Below are 23,922 nucleotides of genomic sequence, written 5' to 3'. Positions count from 1 at the left end.
AGGACTTTGGCTACAGTGTCTGCCCTGGGATCCAAACTGGATGCAATGAAGAAAGGCAAATTCAAGGATCTATATTGAGCCCAGGAGAAAAGTTATACAAAATCTAAGGAGGTCATTCTGAGAATCCTAGCAAAAGGACTTCTACAATCTTTGAATTATCCCTTGTCACAGGTGCTTTCTAAGCTTAATCCCACTTTTCTCTAGACTCCTTATGTATATGTGGGAAGAGTATGTTATAGATTTTGGGGGGTTTGTTTCATTCCAACTGTATCACTATTTCCTTTTAAAATTAATCTTGGCTGATTCATTTATATCAACTAATAATGTGTTAGGTTCTTACTAAGTGCTAATGAGATAATGAGATATTAGGTTCTTACTAAGTGCTAAGTCAGTACTTAACAATTCAATGCAAACACCTCCAAACTGACTTAGCACTTAGTAAGAACCTAATATCTCATTATCTCATTAGCACTTAGTAAAAACCTAACAATAATGGAGAAGAAACATGGTGATGTGTATACATACATATTTATATATGATATAGCAATGGAAATATATCTCTTCTCTACTCCTTAGGGCTTTCTCGAAGTTTACAGGGGATAAGAATTAACCATCTGAGCTCTGAAGATGCAACTTGGGTGGTTCATATAAGACAAGTGGATTCAAGGAGAAAAGCCCCAGAGTATATGCTATAGTAGAAAATCAACTTTGAACACTGAACAACTAAAAACCATCAGCATTGTTCTTTCTGGATCCTTCATACCTGTTTACACTTTCTTTAGGCAGGATAAATGATAACTCTGCTCCCATATTGCTCTCCAAATAAGCATTTGGTATATATGCATAAATCAGATTTTCAATATTACTTATGTTACACTCACTGTCCTTCACCATGATAATATGATATCCTGCACCTGAAAGAAAATATATGAAAAATTAAATAAACATTTTGACAGTTCCCTTCCTTACATCACTCTTGGACTTCAGTTATTTAAATTAAGTTGTCTCTATAGGAGGTGCAATTTGATTGCAATCATAAGCTGTTTATCTCTGGTGCTTCTTGATTTTGCTTCTCACTCTTGTCTCCTATTACTCAGCTGGATTACAGGATAAGAGGCATAATAAAAACAAGGGATCTGTATTCTTCATAATGTTTTAGGATGATTTTGTATCTAGGTAGGGAAGGATGGACTATACGTCCAAAAAAGCTTTAAGGGCAAAAAGGAGAAGGTTCTGAATATGATTCTGGGGTGTGTGTGTGTGTGTGTGTGTGTGTGTGTGTGTGTGTGTGTGTGTGTAAGGTATGGCATAATATGTTTGTATGGGGAATTAAGAAAAAAATGACAGCCAAATAAAGGAAAAGAAAAAAGGGCCTTTGGGAACATAGAAGATGGAGGTCTTCTCCCCTCAGTTCCACTTCTGCTAATAAGTGGCAGACAGTGAAGTATTTTTCCGGAATAGTCAGTCAAATCCAAATCCTTTCCTTTTGGTAGAAGTGGTAGAATAAGATGAACTGACTGGGAATAAGCAGAGTTGTGCACAGAGCCAATCCTGAGAGACAATTAAGACTCTTGTGACAGTCTGAGGCATATTATGAGGGCCAACACAAACCAAGAATTGCCCAAAAAGGTTTTCTATTATCCACTGTAAATGACTGAACTATTCCCTCTCCTGAAAAGGCTGGATGACAGAAAGGTTAATGAAGAGGCACCAGTGAGGAAATGTAGAAAGGAGTTTGATGTGAAAATGGTTGCTGGACTTCATATTATTTGTTTTTAGATTCTTTTTGATGCTACAATGCTTTCTATTTTAATTTTAAAAATTATGTCTCCTCCTACATAATCTTTCCTGAGTTTTTAAGTCACATTATTTTTTTCTTTTTGAATTGTTTTCTGATTCTTCTTTCACGATTCTACATGAATACATATTTTCTAAGATTCTCTGAAATCATATTTTTTTGGTCATATTTTAATGATGTAGTATTTCTTAACATTAATATGCCATAATTTGTTCTTTAGATTGTGAGCTCCTTGACAATGGCTTTTGTTGTTGTTGTTTTGGCTTTCCTTGTATCCCTAATGCTTAGCACATTGCCTAATATATAGAAGCTTAATAAATGTTTGTTGACTTGAAGATTTGACCCATTCCTCAAATGATGAGTACAACCTTAGATTTTAGAACTTTTTCCTTTTTCCTCTTTTAATCACACCTTCATATCAGTAAGCCTATTATCTGCAACTATTCTATCCCTGGTATTACTCTCCCTCTTAAACAGCTCTCTTCTTTCCCTTTCTGTTTAGTTTGATAAACTTTCACATTATTTGCATGTACGTGTGTGTACAATTGTGTGTATACAATTATCCTTAACCTGTTTCAGATAAGAGGGTCATTTGATATGTGATGCCCTCACTTTTTTTTCCATATTTGCATACTCTTCTTCTCATGCACCTAATTATGTTTAAGTTTTATTATTTAAGTATTTAAGTTTCATCCTCTTCTTTCCTCTTTCCACATTAGAATATTCCTTCTACGCTCCCTTTTTATTCCCCATTGAAAAACTTCAGAACAGAATCAATCTACCTCCAGTTCCTATTTTTCTTATTTAATTACATCAAAACTTGTTGATAACATTAAGGTTTCTTAAGGATAGTTAACAACACATTTTCCCTTTTAAAGAATGTATTTCATTAACATAGAGCCTATTTTAATTGCTTGAAAACATTTACCTTTCTATGTTTCTCTTGACTTTTGTGTTTGCATTTCAAAATTACTACTTTGTTGTTATTACTTATTGAGGTAATCTAACTCAGAAATATTTCTGAGTTATGTTTAACTTTATGACTCTATGGATTATATAGCATGCCAGGTCCTTCCCACCTCCATTATCTCCCAGAGTTGATTCAAGCTCACATTTGTTGCTTCCATGATACTATTTATCCATCTCATCCTCTTTTGTTTCCTTCTTTTGCCTTCAATCTTTTTCAACATCAAGATCTTTTCTGGTGAGTCCCACCCATCTTCTCATTATGTGGCCAAAGTATTTAAGCTTCACCTTGGTATTTGACCTTCCAATAAATGGTCTGAATTAATTTCTTTTAAGTATTGACTGATTTGATCTCCTTGCCATCCAGAGGACCCTCAAAAGTCTTCTCCAGTACCACAATTGAAAAATGTCAATTCTGTGCCACTCAGCTTTCTTCATAGCCCAACTCTCATAGTCATACACTGCTACTAGGAAAACCATAGCTTTGAATATACAAACCTTTGTTGGCAAGGTGATTGCTCTGATTTTTAGTATGCTGTTCAAATTTGCCACAGCTTTCCTTCCACAGAAGCTCTTTTAATTTCATGACTTCAGAAGTGATGTATAGTGATCTTTTAGCCCACAAATATAAATCGGACACTCCTTCCATTTCTTCACCTTCTATTTTCCAGGAAGTGATGGGGCCAGTTGTCATGATCTTTTTTTTTTTTTTTTTTTTTTTTAGCTAAATTTCAAGCTAGCTTTTATACACTCTTCTTTCATTTTCATCAAGAAGCTTTCTTAATTCTTCACTTATTCCTACTTAGCTCTTTTTTTTCCATTAGAAATACTTGAGAGTCCTTTATTCCACTAAAGGTTCATTTTCCATGGGATTATACTCAGCTTTGCAGGGTATGTTACTTTTGGTTCTCTATCTTTTGCCTTTTGAAAAGTTTTATTCCACCATTTCCTCTTAATAGTAGAAACTTCCATGTTTCATGTGATCCAATTGTGGTTCTTTGATACGTGAACTCTTTCATTTGGCTGCTTACGGTATTATTTTTGATTTGGAGGCTCTGGTTTTTTAACCATGAAATTTTTTTTTCCAAATGATAGATGAATTCTTTTCATTTTTATTTTATCTTTTGGTTCTAATAAATATGAGTTTACATTAATGTTTCTTAGCATAGTGTCCAACCATTTTAAAAAATCATGCTTTTTAGGAAATGATGATTTTTAAAATTTTAATTAACTTTTTTCTGTATCCTTTCTTTTCTTTTCTTATATATTTTTTTCTTTTTATTTTTCAGTCAGCAAAAATTCACCTTCTCTTCCTCCTACCCTCACATCATCCCACCTCCATATTGAAAATGAAAGAAAAACAAAATCTCTATTATAAATGTGCATAGTCAAGCAAAAAAAATTCCATTTAGCCATATACAAAAAAGAAGTCTCATTCTGCACCCTGAGGCCTTCACCTATCAGGAGATGGGTAGTATATTTCATTATTAGTTCTCTGGAATTGTAGCTGATCATTATGGTGATTATAGGTCCTAAGTCTTTCAGAGTTGTTTGTCCTTACCATATTGTTTTCATTATATAAATTTTTCTCCTAGTTTTGTTCATTTTTCTCTGCATCAGTTTATATTTGTCTTCTCAGGTTTTTTCTCAAGCTATCTCTTCAATTTTTGGCAGCAAAATAGTATTTCATCATTTTCATTTATCATAACTTGTTCAGCCATTCTTTAACAAGGACTCCCTTTTAGATTCCCATCAAAAAAGATATACTTTTTTGAATATCCTTACAATTTGTTTTGATTAGGAATAATCTATTTTTCTTATTTGCCCTTCCTTCCTTCTTTTTCCTTTCTGTTTCCTGTTGAGTGAAATGTACTTCTGTATCCAACTCTTTGTGTGTTTATGTATGTACATGTATTCTTCCTTCATTTTAACAGTTTAGAAGTGAGATGGAATTATTAGCTGATCTTTCCTCTCTTCCACTTCTCCCTCCTTTTCTGCTTCTAGACATCTACTTTTGGACCCTGATTATGTGAAATAATATTCTTTAACCTTCTGTTCCTCTCTCTTATCACCTACTAGTATATTCCTCTGCCCTTTAACTTTCATTCTTCATTTAAGATCATCAAAAGATGAAAGAACTACTCCCACATCTTAGAGTCTGATTAGATTACCTCAATGACCCCTGATAATGACATGTGTCACCTTCCCTTGATAGAATATAATTAATCCTTGTCTAGTATGTTGTGATTGTTCATTTTTATATTTTTTTGTTTCTCTTCACTCCTAAGTTTGCATTTCAAAGTTTCTATGCTGCTGTGGTCTTTTCATCAAGAATGCCTGAAAACCTTCTATTTCATTAGAGATAACTTTTCCTCCTATATAATTATCCTCAGTTTTGCTGAATAAGTTATTTGTGCTTATAAACCTAAATGTCAGCATATATAGACAGAAACATATGTTTTTTTTTCAGGTCTCTATGAATCTATATCTATATCTATCTATCTGTCAATATCTTCTGAAATATCTGAAATATTTTTGAAAGTATTCCAAACTTTCCACTTCTTTATAGTGGTGGATTCTAAACTGTGTCCCTCACTTTGGTTCTTTGGTCTTTGAATTTCTTTCTGGCTTCTTGCAGCATTTTTTCTTTGACCTGAAGTTCTGAATTTTGGCTCAAATGTTCCTGGGAATTTTCATTTTGATGTTTCTTTCAGAGGGGACTGGTGGATTCTTTATATTTAGATTCTGTAAGAAATCTGAGCAATTTTAACTGACTGTCTCACTCTCTCTACATTCACCCCTCTCTTCCTGATTGATTCTTAAATATGGTTCTTACTGATCTGTTTTCTAGGGCAGTTTTTTGTTTGCTATGAGATATATTTTTCTATGCTTTCAGTCTTTTGCTTTTATCTTAATATTTTGTCTCATGAAATCAATTGGCTCTATTTGGTCCATTCTAATGTAATGATTAGTTACACATAGGCCCAAGTCCCCTGCTACATGGATGGGAGTAAACTCTTGAGTGACTGTCTAGATCATTAAAACTGGAGAAGCTAATTCATTCACAATGAACTGCTCTCTTATCAGTTACATATAGGGGATGAAGATGCCATGAACTGAACTAATGAGAAGGGAAGGAACTTTCTTCCTCTGTTACTTATTTACCCTGCTTCTGAGAAATGGGCCTGGGAATATATGTTTCTGTTGTTTATAATTTGTCTTTTTGAGTTTCGGGTACTCTTCAGGAGGTCCTCATGAAATCCTATCCTGGCACTGGATTCAGGATTGCAGGCAGAGAAATATAGCTAGCCAGCTAGCATAAAAACTCCGAAAGCCTGAATACCTTGGACTCAAGCACAGGAGGGTTTTTGAATTTAGAAATGGGATTGTGATATAAAGAAACCAAATTAAATTATGAATTTAATCCTGAGTTTTCTTCCCCAGAGAATAAGATGCTACAAAAGGAGGAAGGTTATAACTTACATGTGTTGAGGAGCAAGTTTGTGTACTTGTGATTATACTTTTAGAAAGTGTAAAAACTAATGTATTAGTGGCTAATGGATCTGTAGTAGAGGGCAGTTTATTATCTCAAAATTGGTGGATTCTGATGTCAGTGACAAAGAGCCTAGATACTTTCACTATCTTTTAGAATACCAGAAAATCCTGGAGGAAGAGAGAAATGTAATATACATAGTGAGGGTCTTGGGAATCAGTGTTATACTAATTTTCTGGGGATTTATTGCTTGGGCAGGATTGAATACATACTATACCATGCAGCTAATTTCTTTTCTAATTATGTCTTCCAAAATTTTCATTTTTTTTCTAATTTTTCTCAAGTACTCTCATTTATAAAAAAACATTTTAAACTCTTAAAAAAACCCATTTGCTTTACCTATTGCAGAAATTCTAGTTGAAGTTGCCCAAGCTATGCTTTTCTTTGAGGCTTTACTCATAGATATTTCAAAATAATTTTCTTCCAGATTTGTTTCTTCAGTATTCCCATTACAACAATGTTTTCTGCTGAGATTCTTCCCTTCCCCCCCCCCCCCCCCTTTTCCAGGCTGCTTCCTGACTATGGATTTTATGTTAGGGCTTGGTTCTGCACACTTCAAGAAAAATGTGGGCTTGTCCTTTTATCTTCTTAGGAGTATCAAATATATTATTACAGGATCTCTTGGGACTAGCAAGCTTTCAGTGCTCCTAAAGTGAGATGTTCTAGGGCAAAATCTGATCATTGTCTTTCTGGTCTGTACTCTACATAAGTTTTTGTCCTGAATTTGGGACTGAGTATACTGCTGTTTAACTACCAGCCAGTGGTGATGCTCTGCTAGTTCAGTGACAGAATTGTAGGCTTCCCTTTTGGCTATAATTCTTGCCCTGACTATTCTTCTGAAGTCTTCAGTCTAGGGCAGAAGCTAGAACTGAGATCCTATTCTGCTCTGGTATCTGAATTAGTGTGGCTATTGACTTTGGAATTTGCTCTTGTCAGAGCTCATTGTCTTTTGTCTGGATATGAATAGCATTTTTCCTCATGAAACCTTTGGAATTGTCTTGGGTCATTTATTTGCTGGAAATAGCTAAGTAACTTCATAGTCTTGATTATTATACAATAGTAATGTTACTATGTATTTTCCTGGTTCTATTCATTTCACTTTGCATCAATCAGTTCATAGAAGTCTTCTCAGGTTTTTTGAAATCATCTTGTCATTTCTTATAGCACAGTTCTTCCTATTCTATTACAATCATATACCTTAACTTATTCTAGCTGTTCCCCAACTGTTAAGTTTGTTCTCCCTTTCCAGTTCTTTGTCTCTATTAAATGAGTTGATATATATATATATATATATATATATATATATATATATATATATATATATATATATATACATATATTTTACATGTAGACCCTTTCCCTTTTTAAAAAAATCTGCAGATGCACTAGTGCTATTACTAGGTCAAAAAGTATGCAGAATTTTATAGTCCTTTGGGCATAGTTCCAATTTGCACTCCATTATGGGTAAATTATTTCACAATTCCAACAACAGTGCATTAGTGTCCCAATTTTCCCACATTTTATCATTATCTGTCATATTAGCTAATTTGCTAGATTAGGTGGTACTTTTTAGATTTGTCTTAACTTTCATCACTCTTACCAATAGAGATTTAGATCATTTTTTATATGACTATAAATAGCCTTGATTTCATGTGAAAACTGCCTGTTCATATTCTTTGACCATTTATCAATTGGAGAATTTACTTGTATTCTTATAAATTTGACTCAGTACTCCTTTTAAAAAAATAGGTGTTTTTTTTTTGTTTCCTTTTTATTTCATAATGCTTCTCTTGGTCTTGTATTTGATGATCAAATTTTCTGTTCAACTATGGTCTTTTCATCAAAAATGACTGAAAATTCTCTATTTCACTGACTGTTCATCTTTTCCCCTGAAAGCTAATACGTAGCTTTGTTGAATTTAATTCTTGGTTGTAGTCCAAGCTCCTTTGCCTTCAGAAATATCATATTTCAGGCCCTTAGATCCTTTAAAGTGAAAGCAGCTAGGTCCTGGGTAATTCTGATTGTGGCTACTTGATATTTGAATTGTTTCTTTTAGACTATTTGTAATATTTTCTCCTTGATTGGATAATTATGAAATTTAGCTACAATATTCTTTGGAATCTTTCAGAAGTTGATTGGTAGATTCTTTCAATGCTAATTTTACCCTCTGGTTCTATGATATCAGAGCAGTTTTTTCCTTGATGATTTCTTGAAAGATGCTCTCTAGGCTTTTTTTTTCCCCCATCATGGCTTTCACATAGTCCAATAATTCTTAGATTGTCTCTCATGAATTTATTTTCCAGGTCAGTTGTTTTTCCAATGAGGTATTTTGCATTATCTATATTTCCATGTTTTTAGTTTTGTTTGACTGATTTTTGACTGATATCTCACTGAGTCACTTTCATTGATTGAATCAATTCTAATTTTTAGTGAATTATTTTCTTTAGTGAATTTTTCTTAACCTCTTCCATTCTTGCCAATTCTATTTTTTAAAGGAGTTTCCTTTTTCTATTTCACCAATTTTATTTTTTTTAAGGAATTTTCTTTTTCCATTTTGCCAAATTTATTAAAGAAGTTGTTTTCTTCAGTATATATACATATATATATATATATTTTTTTTTTTTCCCCAATTTTGACAAATCTATTTTTTAAGGAGTTGTTTTCTTTAGTCGATTTCCATGGTTCCTTTTTAAAGCTATTGGCTCTTTCCCTTAACCTTTCATACTTCTGTCTTATTTTCCTTTTTTCTTCAATCTCTATTTTAAGATTCTTTTCAAACTCTTTTAAGAGAGTCTTTAGAGCTGGAGACCAGTTCATATTGCCCTTTCAGCTCTCACCTGAGGGCATTATGCCTTTACTGTCCTCTTCTAGGTTTGTGTTCTGATCTTCCCTTTCTATAGTCAGAACTCTTTTTGCTTCTTTGCTCATTTTAAAAATTGAACTCTGTTCCTAAGGCACAGGGGAAATGCAGGATGACAGGGACCTCTCACTGACTGGAGGGCTGGGGCTGATGGTGATGCAGACTTTCCCACTGTGCTGGGTGGGCCTGCCCAAGTCCCAACTGTGATGCTGGGTTCAGGCCTCACAATTTGCCTCCTATAGTTGGGTTGGAAGTTTCACAGCTGGTCTGCTGTATTTCAGTTAAGAGCCTCCTGCTAGATTTCCTATGTCAGGCCTTCCTGCACAGGGCCTTCCTGAGCCAAGCCTTTCCATGCTGTGCCTGCATTGGGCTGTGTTCCCTCCTGGCTCAATGAGACAGACTTTTCCTGAAATCCTTCCAAGATATTTTAAGCTGGAAAATTATTATAGTCTGAATTTTTGTAGGTTCCAGAAACTGTTCAGAAGCTTGATCTAATATTGATTTTGAGGGAAGCTGGGGAGAGCTCAGGCATGTCTTGTCTACTCTGCTCCCTGTCATCTTGGCTCTGCCTCTGTTTTCTATAAATTTGAGAAATGAAGCCTTGATCAGAGATATTTAGTACAAAAATTGTTCCCAGGTTCCTGTTTTCCTTCTACATTTGGATGCACCAAATATTTTTTGTGCAAATTTAAAAAAATTTGATATAATCAAAATGATCTGTTTTACATTTTGTACTGGCCTTGATCTTATTTGGTCAAAAATTCTTCTCTTCTTCACAGATCTGACAAGTAAACTACTCCTTGCTCTCCAAATTTGCTTTTAGTATGTCTAAAATATGTACTAATTTTGACCTTATTTTGCTATGTGGTGTAAGATCTTTGGTTTACACTTAATTTCTGCCATTTTAAGTGTAAACCAAAAATCTTGTTTTCTAGTTTTCCTAGTGGTTTTTGTCGAATAATATATTTTTAATCCAGGAGTTAGAGTTTTGGAATTCATCAAATAGTAGATTGCAATAGTGATTTATTATTGTGTCTTATGTACCTAAGCGATTCCACTGATTTTCCACTTTTGTTTCTTAGCCAGTACCAGATAGTTTTCATGGATATTGCTTTAAAATATAGTTTGAGATCTGTTATGGTTACTTTTTTTTTTAATTCCCTAGATAAACCTTTTGGTTTTTTCCATATGATTTTTGTTATTTTTTTCTAGCTGTATAAAATAAATTTTGATAGTTTGATTGGTATGGCACTGAATAAAGAAATTACTTTAGACAGCATTGTCATTTTTATCATATTAATTCAGTCTGTCTATGAGCAACTGATTTTTTCCAATTGTTTACATGTGACTATTTGTGTGAAAAGTGTTTAGTAATTGTGTAGAAGTGCATTACTTAGGTAAGGTTTGCCACACTCTGGAGCTAAGCTATTTATTTTTCTCCAGAGCTTTTGTTTTATTTTAAATCTTTTGTTTAATTTCTTGCACTCATTTAGTCATTGTGGAAAATACATTTATTTTTGTCTTAAATCTCTCCTTGCAGTTTTCCTTTTTTTTTTTTCCCCCCCTGAGGCTGGGGTTAAGTGACTTGCCCAGGGTCACACAGCTAGGAAGTGTTAAGTGTCTGAGATCAGATTTGAACTCGGGTCCTCCTGAATTCAGGGCTGGTGCACTATCTACTGTGCCACTTAGCTGCCCCTCTCCTTTGCAGTTTTTAACTGTTGCTTTCTCTTTCTAAGCTTGATTTTTGGGGATATCTCCATATCTATAATTCTTTTGGCCATTGCTATCTCTTTATCCATTTCTTAAGGTTTAGGTCCTCAATTTATGCATAAGCAGCTCTGCCCCTTACTGCACTATTGGTTGAGTTATTACCACTGCTTGGCTTTGGTTCACCAGGGCTCCTATGATGAACTCTTACCTCCTGGGATGTGCCTATGTTAAAAGGACTGATAAATTTTAGTCCCCTTTGTATCTTTGATATTCAGACTGCTTGACCTGCAGGATCATTATGGCATCTCAAAACAGAGTGCCAGGCACTTTAAACCCCAGGCCAGGTCTGAACATTATTGTGATTGTACTAGTTATTTATGAGTCTATGTTATGATAGCTAGAATGCATAGTGGACAGAATGCTGGGCTTGGAGTCAAGAAAACCTGAATTCTTATGTTGTCTCACATGTTAACTTAAGCTCTGAGATTCTGGGAAAAGCCTTTAACCTCTCTTGGACTTAAGTTTCTTCACCTATAAAATGGGGATAATAGCACACTGCTCAGAGTTGGTATAAACAAACTCCTGTGTAATTTTCAACACTATAGCCCTAGTTTATCTTTCCTGTTTCATTATATATTACTCTTCTTATACTCCCTAATTCTCTCTATATAATACGTATGTATTTTCTTCCCTACATTATATTTTTTTGTATTTGTATCCAATTGCCTTGTACTGTCCATGGCATACATTAGATGATTGTGCATTACTTAGGTAATTGATAATTTATTGATTGAATAATTATCTCTTAATGACAACTGCTCTAGGAAGAAGGTTTGGGAACTCACAAGTTTTTTTTCATAAAGTAGTGGTTCTTAGGAGCCCAAGTTTTTGGGAATTTGGAGATACTTAGGGGCAGCGACATCAAGAAACCTACTCTATAAAAAAAGAGTTCTCAAATATCATTGACTACATAAGCAAATATCACCAGACTAAAGCCCTGTTTGTCAGCAGAAAGTGGAGAACAAAGACATTTTATAGGAAAAAAAAAATCCCATATGCCTAGAGCATTTTGTGCATTCTCTTAGGTTAGTATGGTTTCTTTTTTATTTCTTTTCTATTACTATGTCAAGAGGGAAAAGAAATAGTACCTTAAAGAGAAAGAAAATTTATGGGGGTCCATAAGAGAGTAATAAAATATTATTATTATATTGTTATTATTATATTATAACTAATAATATAGTTAGCATTTTAAGGTTTATACATGTTATCTCATTTGATCTTTTCATTGACCCTGGGAGATAATTGCTATTATTATTTCCATTTTAAAAGGTAAGGAAACTGAGATTGACACAAGTTATGTGATTTACTTACCCAAGGACATATCCAAAGACAGTCACTAATTTGTGACTGAGACAGGATTTGAAATCAAATTTTCCTGATCAATATTCTATTCATTGAACCACTTTTCAGCCTCATCAATCCATATGGATCATTGAAAGAATATATTATCTATCTAAGGTCACCCAGGAAGAAAGTGAATTATCAGGATCTGAACCAAGGTCCTTGGATCCCCAATCCATCCCTCATTGTACTGTACATACACACTCCTTCTCCAGAGTGCAGGGGAACTATTGCAAAGTTATCATGAGAGTCAAAGCAGACCCTACAATAAAGATAAATATTAGACCTGCTTGATTTCTCTCTCCTGCCCCGCCCCCCCCTTACCATATTTTTGTTTGAGGAAAAGTGAAGAGCCACAGCATTGCAGTTCCCCCTTTGCCATGATGGCAATGCGGTCTCCCAGAAGATCAGCTTCATCCATAAAGTGGGTAGTCAATAGAATAGTTCGGTTACTTTTCTGATTTTGAAGGAGGTCCCAAATGTCTCGCCTTGAAACTGGATCCATACCTGATGTTGGCTCATCAAGCATCACTACCTACAGACCAAAAAACCAGACTCAAGATTAACAAGGTAAGTTTTCAAATGAAATTTCAATGCTTACTTGGTGAGAAGCCTGATCCTGTCTCTATTCCCCAACTGATATGCTAGTTCACTCAAGGGAGAATGATGAGTTTACTAGAAATTCTACTGTAATATAGAAATTATTCTTCTATATTGTATATTCTTTGAATTCATTGTTCCAGCTGAGATGAGAGAGAGTGGAGTTGAATCACTTGTCTAAGGACAGAGAACAAATGCAGGCCAAGGAAGAGTCAGTCTTTTAATGCCCTAAATTCTATGGCCATCCTATACTCAGACTACCTACCCATTTGTTTAATATTAAGTATACCTTAGGAAGTTTCATTTAGAGAAGACCATATCAACTTACTTAGGTCTTTATAAGTGGATTTATCTATTTAAGTTGTTTTGGGGACTCGAATTTACCCATAGAAATGGGGAAATTTATACCTTAGATCCTCCTATGAGTGCGATGCCAATGGAGAGCTTGCGCTTCATTCCTCCACTCAAGTTCTTTGAAATCACATTGCGCTTATTCTCCAGTTTAAGAATTTTCAAGACAGAGTTGATTTCCTCAGAACAATTTTTATCACCCAATTCTTTCAGCTAAGAGAACAAAGTTAAGACAAAGAGTAGATACTTTGTAAAAGGGAACTTTAGCCTATCCACAATTTTTTTATGCCTCAAAAAGACTTGCAGGCAACTCTAGTTGCTTCCTTACTCAGGAATATCAATTTAAGAATGTCTTTCTTTCCCCTATGTCTTTTTATGTCCACAGAATGTTTTTTAAAATTTATTTTTGGATTCTTTAAGGGTAAAAATATTGGTCTGTTAAATGGCCATGTAAGGCATGGAAAAAAAAGTAAATAAACATTCTTTTGGGCCTACCTGAAAATAAAAGTAAAGGTGTTCAGCAACAGTCATGAGATCAAACAAAATGTCATGTTGTGGACAAAAGCCCAGGCTTTTCCGGATCTGATTTAGGTCCTTTGAGATCTCATACCCGCTGAGATATACCTCTCCACTTGTGGCAGGGATAAGACCTAGAACCAAGCAGAAAACACCCTATCTTTCTATTTCGCCCTCAGGAATCCCTGTTCTACTGTTATCATCTTTCATATTAATTAAACTTGTGCCCTTCTTCCCTTGGAAATATATATATATGTATATATATATATACATATATATCTTTTTCTCCTGATAAAAATGTAGGCTCCTTGAATTGAAGATAGGGGCTATTGCATTCCAGTTTTTGTCTAGTAGTGGCCAGCACACAGTAGGAATTTAATGCTTGTTAGATTGAATAAGAAGGTACAAAGAAAGATAGCATCAGTCTCTGCTAGAGAGCAAATAATGTGCTCTTGGAAACAAGAGATGGAACCTTGGATATATACATCTTGTTGGTCTAGATGTCAGATGTGTTCAATCCACTTATAATTCTGCTGTAGGACTGTGTGAAGAGGCAATCTGCCACACCAACATAAGCCTCTGGATATAAAGTTTATCTTGAAAGTAGTCTGATCAGGATAGAGTAGAGCTAGATTCTATCACCTCACTATTTCATTATGTCTTTTTGAATTTAGATTAAGGTCAAATTAAATTTTTTTACTACTATTTACTACTACTAGGGTACTATTCACTACCCTATTACTTCATATTGTATTGTAAAATCCCCAATCTTTTCCAAAAAAATTATCACTTAGTTATAGCCTTCCTATCTTGCATTTGTGAAGTTGACTTTTTTGACTTTTTTATTTACATTTAGCTACATTAAATTTTATCTTACTAGATTTGATTAATTGTTTTAATCTCTCAAAGTCTATTGCCTAACGTGTTAGGTGTCCATCTAACATATTTGTGTCACTGAAGAAAAACTAATATTATATGTAATACTAATGGTTCTTTATGATCTTTCTCCTGCTTAACCTCTCTACCACAACTGATATGCCTGGCCTCCCAGAGTCTCTCTGTGTTTTAGTGACATTGTTCTCTCTTGGCTTTTCTCCTGACTACGCACTGATTCCTTAGTTTTTTTTTCCTACCCTTTGGAGATACCATACCAGTAGGATAGTCTCTGCCCTCAGAGAGCTCACAATCAAATGATTAATTACAAATTAATTAATTACAATCTACTCTAATTACAAAACATAATATAGATGACAAAGTCTAGAACCATATGACAAAGTCATATAACCATAATAGAAATATTATATAACTCATGTCTTCTCCCCTCCAAAAAAAAAGTTTTTTGATTTCTCATAGGACAAGTAGACCAGTAAATAGCAGAATGCCATAGACATTCGTATATTTAGATTTTTGCAAAGGATTTTACATTCTCTCATGCCATCTCTGTGGCCAAATTGGAGAGATGTAACCTACATAATAGATGGATAGTGTATCCACTTATTTTATGTTATATATTATCAACATATATTATGTTGTTTGTCCATTTTTAAAGAGAACCAATTGACTCAGGGTATGATGTCTTGACTTGTTTGTGAATTGGGTTTAAAAGTAAGACAGAACTGCACAAAGTCATCAGCCTCATTCTGTCTTTGAGTCATCAAAGTCCAGTGGCTAGACAAAAGTCGAGATGACCAGGGATGGCCCAGGATGCTATGGGCAGCCTCAACATCTTCCATGTCTGGAAGACACTTGCTTCAGCTCCTTTCATCAATAATTCTGTCAGGGATCTTCCCACGCTGGGGGCAGACACCCCTTAACTCACCAAATGGCCTGAGGCACGTCAGTTACTTTCAACCTGGTTCACCCTCTAGGACAAGATTTTTTTTTTTTTTTAAACTAGGTTATGGTCCTGTGCATGTTAAGCTTCTTGAAGCCACAGGTAACAGGTGATACTATATATACTCTTTGGCCAAATGATTCTTCTATTAGTCCTATATCTCAAGGAGATCAAACAAAGGTGAAAAGAACCCATGTGTATGTACAGAAACACTTATAGCAGATCTTTTTTGTAAAGGCAAAAAATTAGAAACTAAGTGGGATGCCTACCAATTGTGGAATAGCTGAAGAAATTATGTTATGAATATAATGGGATACTATTAAGCTAAAAGAAACGATGAAGGGGCATTCCAAAGAAAGCTGGCAAGACCTATATGAATTTAAACAAAGTGAAGTAAGTGGAACTAAGAGAGTATTTATATGGTACTAACAACATAGTTGAAACAATGAACAACTTTAGTAAAATTGTAGGCTATAAAATCAACCCACACATATCATTACTATTTCTATATATTACCAACAAAATGCAACAGGAAGAGATAAAAAGAGAAATTTCATTTTAAATAACTGCAGACAATACAAAATACTTGGGAGTCTATCTATAAGGACAAACGCCAAAATTACATGAATACAATTATAAAATACTTTGTACACAAGACAGATCTAAACAATTAACAAAACAAAACAACAATAACAAAACAATTAAAGAAAAACTTAATTGCTTAACAATAGGCTAGTCAATATAATAAAAATGACAATACTAGTTAAGTTAACTTATTTATTGTCATACCAATCAATCAAAATTATTTTATGGAGCTAGCAAAAAATAATAACAAAATTCATTTGGAAGAATAAAAAGGTCAAGAATATCAAAGGAACCAATGAAAAAAGTGAAGAAAGGTGGTCTAGCTGTATCATATGTATTACAAAGTGATAATTATGAAAACAATCGGATATTGGCCAAGAAACAGAATAGTGTATCAGTGGGATAGAATAGGTACACCCCTAAATCCAAGTTTTGGGGATAAGAACTCACTAAATGATAAAAATTGCTCATAAAACTGGAAAGCAGTTTGACAGAAGTTATACAGATCAACATCTTACACTGTATATTAAGATAAAATTAAAAGGATAAATGATTTAGTCATAAAGGATTCTATCAAATAAATTAAGGGAGCATGGAAAAATTTACTTGTCAGATCTGTAAGAATAAGGAAACAGTTTATGATCAAACGAGAGAGAGAGGATCATGGGATATTAAAATGGCTAATTTTGATTAAATTAAATTAAAAGTTTTTTACAAAAACAGAAATAATGTAACTAAAATTAGAAGGAAACTAGAAAACTAAGAGAAAAATTATAGCAAGTTTCTCTGGAAAAGGCCAGTCTTCCCAAATGTATAGCAAACTGATCAAAATTTATAAAAATATGAGCTATATTCTTCAACAAGTAAATACTTAAAGGATTTATCAAAAAGGCAGTTTTTATAAAAAGAAATAAATGCTATCAATCATCACATGAAAAAATTATCTAAGTCACTAATGATTAGAGAAATACACATTAAAATAGTTCTCACATACCACTTTACTCTTATTACATTAGCTAACATGATAGAAAAAAAAATCACAAATGCTGAAAGAGAATTCAGAAAAATTGGGACACTAATGTAGTGTTGGTAGTTATGAAATAATCTAATCATTCTGGAAAATAATTTGGAACTATGTCCAAAAGGCTATAAAATTGTACTTACTCTTTGACTTAGCAATACCACTATATGGCCTGTATCAAAGAGATCAAACAAAAGGGGGGAAAACCTATTTGTACAATATAGAAAGTATTTGTGGTAGCAAAGATCTGATGAGGTAGCAAAGTGATGGTTCACTAATTGTGAAATAGGTGAACAAGTTCTGGTATATGAGTGTGATGGAATACTATTGTGCTATAAAAATGATAAATAGGATGGTTTCATAAAAGCTTGGGAAATCTTATATGAACTGATGCAAAATGAAGTGAGCACTACCAGGAGGTCATTGCACGCAGTAATAGCAATATTGTAACAATGACCAAGTGTGAAAATTTTAAGTTACTCGACTCAAGACAATTCCAAAGGACTCATGATGATAAATACTATCCATCTTCAGAGAGAGAACTGATGAACTCTGAGTCCAAATTGAAGTATTCTTTCTTTTTTCTTTTCTCTTTCTTTTCTTCCTTCCTTTCTTCCTTCCTTTGTCTTTTTCTTTCTCTTTCTTTCTCTCTTTCTTTCTTTCTTTCTCTCTTTCTTTCTTTCTTTCTTTCTCTCTCTCTTTCTTTCTTTCTCTCTCTCTTTCTTCTTTCTTTCTTTCTTTCTTTCTTTCTTTCTTTCTTTCTTTCTTTCTTTCTTTCTTTCTTTCTTTCTTTCTTTCTTTCTTTCTTTCTTTCTTTCTTTCTTTCTTTCTTCCTAGCTATTTTTCTTTCTTTCCAGCATTTTTCTTTCTTTCCCTTTTTCTTTTTCCTTTTTTCTTTCTTCTCTTTTTTCTCCCTCCCCCTTTCCCTTCCCTCCCTTCCTACCTCCCTCCCTCTTTCTTTATTTCCATCTATTTTCCTTTCTTTCAAAATAAGTAAGTTAATTTGGAGGTTTTTAGAATATTGTACCAGAGATCTTCCATGAGCCTTATGAAGTTATGTATTTAACTGATTACTTGAATGAAGTCATAGAAAGCATGCTTGTAAAATTTATATATGGCATGAAGCTGGAGGTAGAAACTAACACATGGATAACAAAATCAGAAGCCAAGATGATATCAGTTGTCCAAAACAACTGATTGAATGTAAAAGGATTAAATACAATAAAGAAAAATGTAAAGTCTTATAAAAATGAACTCCACAAGTAGAGGAAGAACTATTTGATAGGATTACTATCTACTAGGGTTCCCTTAGGCTAGTTCTAAAAGCTAAGGAAACTGCTTCCACGACTTGACTGGCTTGGGTTCAGTATCATTAATATGACTTTTTAGTCATCTAAGGGCATTAAAAAGATCCTCCTTTGTGGAGTCAGTAACCTTTAGACTTGGCAGATAGTTCAAGGCCATGCATATCACCACATCCTGCCCTGATGACCTTATATGGACATACATTTTTTGTATGTAGGCAAGGTGTGTGTCATATTTATCCAAATTAAGTGGTCTAGTGTTTTTAAGGAATAAACTATGAGGGTTTCACTTCATTCCAATGTTGAACCTAAAAGAGAGATTTGAATCACCTACTGACCTGCTCGCCAAAATTTGTATAGTCAAGAAATGGAATGAAATGGCAAAATGGCTCACATGTTTGAAGTGGTAGAAAATCAATACAAATATAAAGAATTAAGAAGAGAAAAGGGAAGGGAATAAGTATTTATATAGCACTTACTATGTTAAATACTTGCTGTTTCATCCCCACTACTACCCTAAGACAGGTGCTGTTATTATTCCCATTTTATAGTTAAGGAAACTAAAGCAAACAGAATTTAAATAACTTTCCCAGGATCATACAGCTAGTAGGTATCTGAGGCTGAATTTGAATTCAAGTCTTCCTGATTCCAGGTCCAGCAATGTACCCATTGTTCCATTTATTTACCCCAGTTAAGGTGACTGGTCAATTAGAGCAATTCTTTTGTCGACATATGGTGCGATTTAGAACACAATGAGGTGCCTATTGATGCAGAATGATTAGCTCAACAGGTGCTGGAGACCAGGGGAAATATTATCCATGGGAATAGACGGTTGGGGCATGGGAGAAAAGACCCAAAAATCAACATGTGGTTAGAAGGAACCTTCTGGCAGAGGAAGCTTTGGATGTAACTCCTGAAACACAAAGTAAACAAGCCATTAATTGCCAGCCTAAGAGGGTGCTAGTAACTCTAGTATAAAATGCAAGATAGAGCAGAAGAGACCCTGAGTCAGGTCCTTTCATTGCACATGCTCCTGTGAAAAAGATCTGGGGCTTTGGTGGATTGTAAACTCAATATGAGTCAACACTGTGAGATGATAGGCAAGATAAGCTAACATTAGTTCCAGAGAGAGAAGTATAGTATACAGTGTGAAATATGTAATATATAATTCTACTGCAATATTTTAAGACTATACTCTTTCTTGAATCATCATTGAAGTTCTAGGTGAACCATCTTATGATTGTATTAAATACAATATAAGTTACAGCACATCCAAAAGGAGGCAGTCAGAATGGTAATATCAACTGAGATGTTGGGAATATTTAGTATAGAGAATGAAGGCTGGATTCCCAATAAAATCAGGGGTGAAAAAAGGTTTCTCTTTATCGCTACTATTCAAGATTGTACTAGAAATGTAAGCTTTAGCAGTAGGAGAAGAAAAAGAAACTGAAGGAATTAGAATAGGTAATGAGAAAACAAAGCTATCACTCTTTGCAGATATGATGCTATATTTAGATAATCCTAGAAAATCAACTAAAAATTACTAGAAACAATGAACAACTTTAGCAAAGTTGCAGGATATAAACCCAAATAAATCATTGGCATTTCTGTATGTTATCAACAAAGTCCAGCAGCAAGAGATAGAAAGAAAAAATCCATTTAAAATAACTGTAGATAATATATTTTGGAGTCTACCTGCCAAGAAAAACCCAGGAACACAATTATACAATACTTTTCACAGAAATAAAATTAAGATCTAAACAACTGAAAGAATATCAAGTGTTCATAGGTATGCCCAACGAATATAATTAAAAATAGCAATTCTACTTAAATCTACATATTCAATGTCATACCAATCAAACTGCCAAGAAATTACTTTATAGATCTATAAAATAATTAAAAAAACCCCATAGATTAGAGAAAGTGGAGATAATCATGTCTTAAAGTACAAGTATGACTTTGATAAGTAGAATGGGAACTCCAGAAAAGGAGAGCATGCATGAAGATATAGAAGGAGGAAAGAGTATAGGATATTTATATGCAAGATAGGCATTATTGTTGATTGCTTGGCCCAAGAAGCTAGTCCCCTGCAGGAAATTTGTTCTATTGTCATAATGATGTGGTTCTGACAAAAGGGACTCTTCTGATGTTCAACTTTTAAATTACTTAGTTAAGGTGAAGTATTTTCTTTATAGCTCTTATGAGCATGATTCAAGATTACTGAATAAAAGTAAAATCAGAACTGCACCCATACTGATTACAAATTTCCATACTTTAAACAAAATGAAGGGCTCCTTTCGTCCATACTGCTCCTTTTTGACACTTTTTGTCCATTTACTCTCATGAAGCCTCTATGATAGGCCTCTCTAATTTGTTTACATTTTGTGGGTAACAGTGTAATAATTGGGCTGTTTATCTGCTACCCATCATTTTTGACACACCAACTGCATAATTCTGGATATCTTTAATAGCATTTCTCTTCTTTTGTGAAAGCCAGGATAATGATTTTAATAAACTCCAAAGGTCATTATGATAAAAATCTATTCTAATATGTATGAGAACATTGTCTTTACCTAGTTTTTGTGTTGAAACAATGGCAATTTTAAAGGGCCAAATGAACAGACAAGATAATTGTCTGTTTTATTCAGTCCTAGGACCAGTTTCCTTCTACCTCAACCAAAAATTCTGCCCAATTTCTACAAAGAGTCACACTCAAAGAAAAACCCTGACAGGAGATACAGCACAACATAAGCAGAGGACCAATGACATAGGACCAGGAAGAACACAGGAATGCTGAAGAGGAAAGACAATGCATAGAATCTGATTTAAAGATGCAGTATCAAACATGGAGTGCTAGACTGAATACTACTATGTCACTGTTAGGATGTTCATGAACTTCTAGGAACCAGGATCTTGAATCATGAGAGCTATAAAGAAAATACTTCACCTTAAGTAAGTAATTTAAAAGTTAAACATCAGAAGAGTTCCTTTTGTCAGAACCACATCATTACGACAACAGAGAGAACAAATTTCCTGCAAGGGACTAGCTTCTTGGGCCAAGCAATCAACAAATCCATTGCACTGGGTATCAAATGCCAATAAGCAGATTTCGTTACTACATGAGGAAGAAATCCTTTGACCATCAGAGCCGATGTAAAGTTTCTTCATGAACTCTGCCTACATTATTTTCCTCATTATAATGAGCCAATTTTAGAAAACAACAGAATGGAATTGAAATTCACAGACATTGGTTCCTGATTCCTGATCATCTGCATTACCAGAACATTGTAGAAGGATAGCTCAACCTTTAGGATGTAGTCTCAAAGATATGATACAATTACCACTGTCCCTTTCACCAGGAACTTAATAGCATTTCTTACATGAAATCATCATTGATAATACATTGCAGCCTACTTCTGCTGCATATTTTAAATGTTTGCTAATTTTATAATATCTTCTGATGAATATTAAGTCAGTAATAAAATTTATATTAAATAAAAATAAAATATAATTAAAAACAATAATAACTCTCCAACAGTTTAGAGCAGACCTTTCTACACTGGGAAGGAAAGCAAAGCATTTGTTTTTTGTTGCACAATTTTGAAGTACATACATACCTGTCAGTATGGACAATGTAGTAGTCTTCCCTGCTCCATTATGTCCAAGAAGCACAGTGATCTGCCCCTCAAAGATGTTCAGTGTCAAGTTTTTTACTACCTTTTTAATGGTATTCTTTGATTTAAATTCCTGTGTAAGAAACAAAGAAAGTGACCACATATAACTCTTTTTAAAAATATTTATTTTTATTTTTTATTATTAATTTTTATAATTATAACATTTGACAGTACATATGCATAGGAATTTTTTTTCTTTACAACATTATCCCTTGTATTCCCTTCTGTTCCAAATTTTTCCCCTCCTTCCCTCCCCCCCTTCCCTAGATGTCAGGCATTCCCATACATATTAAATATCTTATAGTATATCCTAGGTACAATATATATGTGCAGAACCGAATTTTTTTGTTGTTGTTGCAAAGGAAGAATTGTATTCGGAAAGTAAAAATAATCTGGGAAGAAAAACAACAACAAAAAAAAAGCTCACAGTTTACACTCATTTCCCAGTGTTCCTTTTCTGGATGTAGCTGATTCTTTCCATCATTGATCAATTGGAATTGGATTAGCTCTTCTCTATGTTGAAGATATCCACTTCCATCAGAATACATCCTCATACAGTATCATTGTTGAAGTATATAATGATTTCCTAGTTCTGCTCATTTCACTCAGCATCAGTTGCTGGAACTCTCTCCAAGCCTCTCTGTATTCATCCTGTTGGTCATTTCTTATAGAACAATAATATTCCATAACATTCATATACCATAATTTACCCAACCATTCTCCAATTGATGGGCATCCATTCATTTTCCAGTTTCTAGCCACTATGAAAAGGGCTGCCACAAACATTTTGGCACATACAGGTCCTTTTCCCTTCTTCAGTATTTCTTTGGGATATAAGCCCAGTAGTAGCACTGCTGGGTCAAAGGGTATGCACAGTTTGATAACTTTTTGGGCATAATTCCAGATTGCTCTCCAGAATGGTTGGATTCTTTCACAACTCCACCAACAATGTATCAGTGTCCCAGTTTTCCCACAGCCCCTCCAACATTCATCATTATTTGTTCCTGTCATTTTAGCCAATCTGACAGGTGTGTAATGGCATCTCAGAGTTATCTTAATTTGCATTTCTCTGATCAGTAGTGATTTGGAACACTTTCATATGAGTGAAAATAGTTTTAATTTCATCATCTGAAAATTGTCTGTTCATATCCTTTGACCATTTATCAATTGGAGAATGGCTTGATTTCTTATAAATTAAAGTCAATTCTCTGTATATTTTGGAGATGAGGCCTTTATCAGAACCTTTAACTGTAAAAATGTTTTCCCAATTTGTTACTTCCCTTCTAATCTTGTTTGCATTAGTTTTGTTTGTGCAGAAACTTTTTAATTTGATGTAATCAAAATTTTCTATTTTGTGATAATAATGGTCTCTAGTTCTCCTTTGGACATAAATTCCTTCCTCCTCCACAAGTCTGAGAGGTAAACTATCCTATATTCCTGCAATTTATTTATGATTTCGTTCTTTATGCCTAAATCTTGGACCCATTTTGATCTTATCTTAGTATGTGGTGTTAAATGTGGGTCCATGCCTAGTTTCTGCCATCATATATAACTCTTAAAGAATACTGAAATTTAAAATAAACTTCCTGTGGCTCCAGAATACTTACTCCGAAAAAAAAATACTGAAATTTACTAAGAATCTACATTAATTTCCCTTCAATGGAATGATACTACCATATCACGGAACATGAAGGGAACTATCTAAAAAAGGCAGGCACTTCAGTATGAAATAAGCCAAAATAGGCCACC

At 34.1% G+C, this 23,922-nt stretch overlaps 1 protein-coding gene across 11 annotated transcripts in view; it reads right to left on the bottom strand.

Annotated features, from left to right (window-relative positions):
* LOC141551272 (phospholipid-transporting ATPase ABCA3-like) overlaps positions 1-23,922 on the bottom strand; it is a 249,925-nt gene that overhangs the window by 72,955 nt on the left and 153,048 nt on the right. For all 11 annotated transcript variants that reach the window (XR_012484816.1, XR_012484817.1, XM_074282726.1 and 8 more), the window contains 5 exons: positions 22,117-22,246; positions 13,735-13,889; positions 13,297-13,452; positions 12,613-12,823; positions 764-914 (listed from right to left, as the gene is read on the bottom strand). Coding sequence is in view for 9 of the 11 variants with exons in the window: in XM_074282726.1 (XP_074138827.1) it covers positions 764-914; positions 12,613-12,823; positions 13,297-13,452; positions 13,735-13,889; positions 22,117-22,246 (803 nt within the window). In the remaining 2 variants the exon portion in view is untranslated. The remainder of the gene's footprint in view (positions 1-763; positions 915-12,612; positions 12,824-13,296; positions 13,453-13,734; positions 13,890-22,116; positions 22,247-23,922) is intronic.

Source organism: Sminthopsis crassicaudata, chromosome 1 (genome assembly GCF_048593235.1).
Source record: "Sminthopsis crassicaudata isolate SCR6 chromosome 1, ASM4859323v1, whole genome shotgun sequence".
NCBI classification, from domain to species: domain Eukaryota; kingdom Metazoa; phylum Chordata; class Mammalia; order Dasyuromorphia; family Dasyuridae; genus Sminthopsis; species Sminthopsis crassicaudata.
This window is presented reverse-complemented; position numbering and strand designations above follow the sequence as displayed.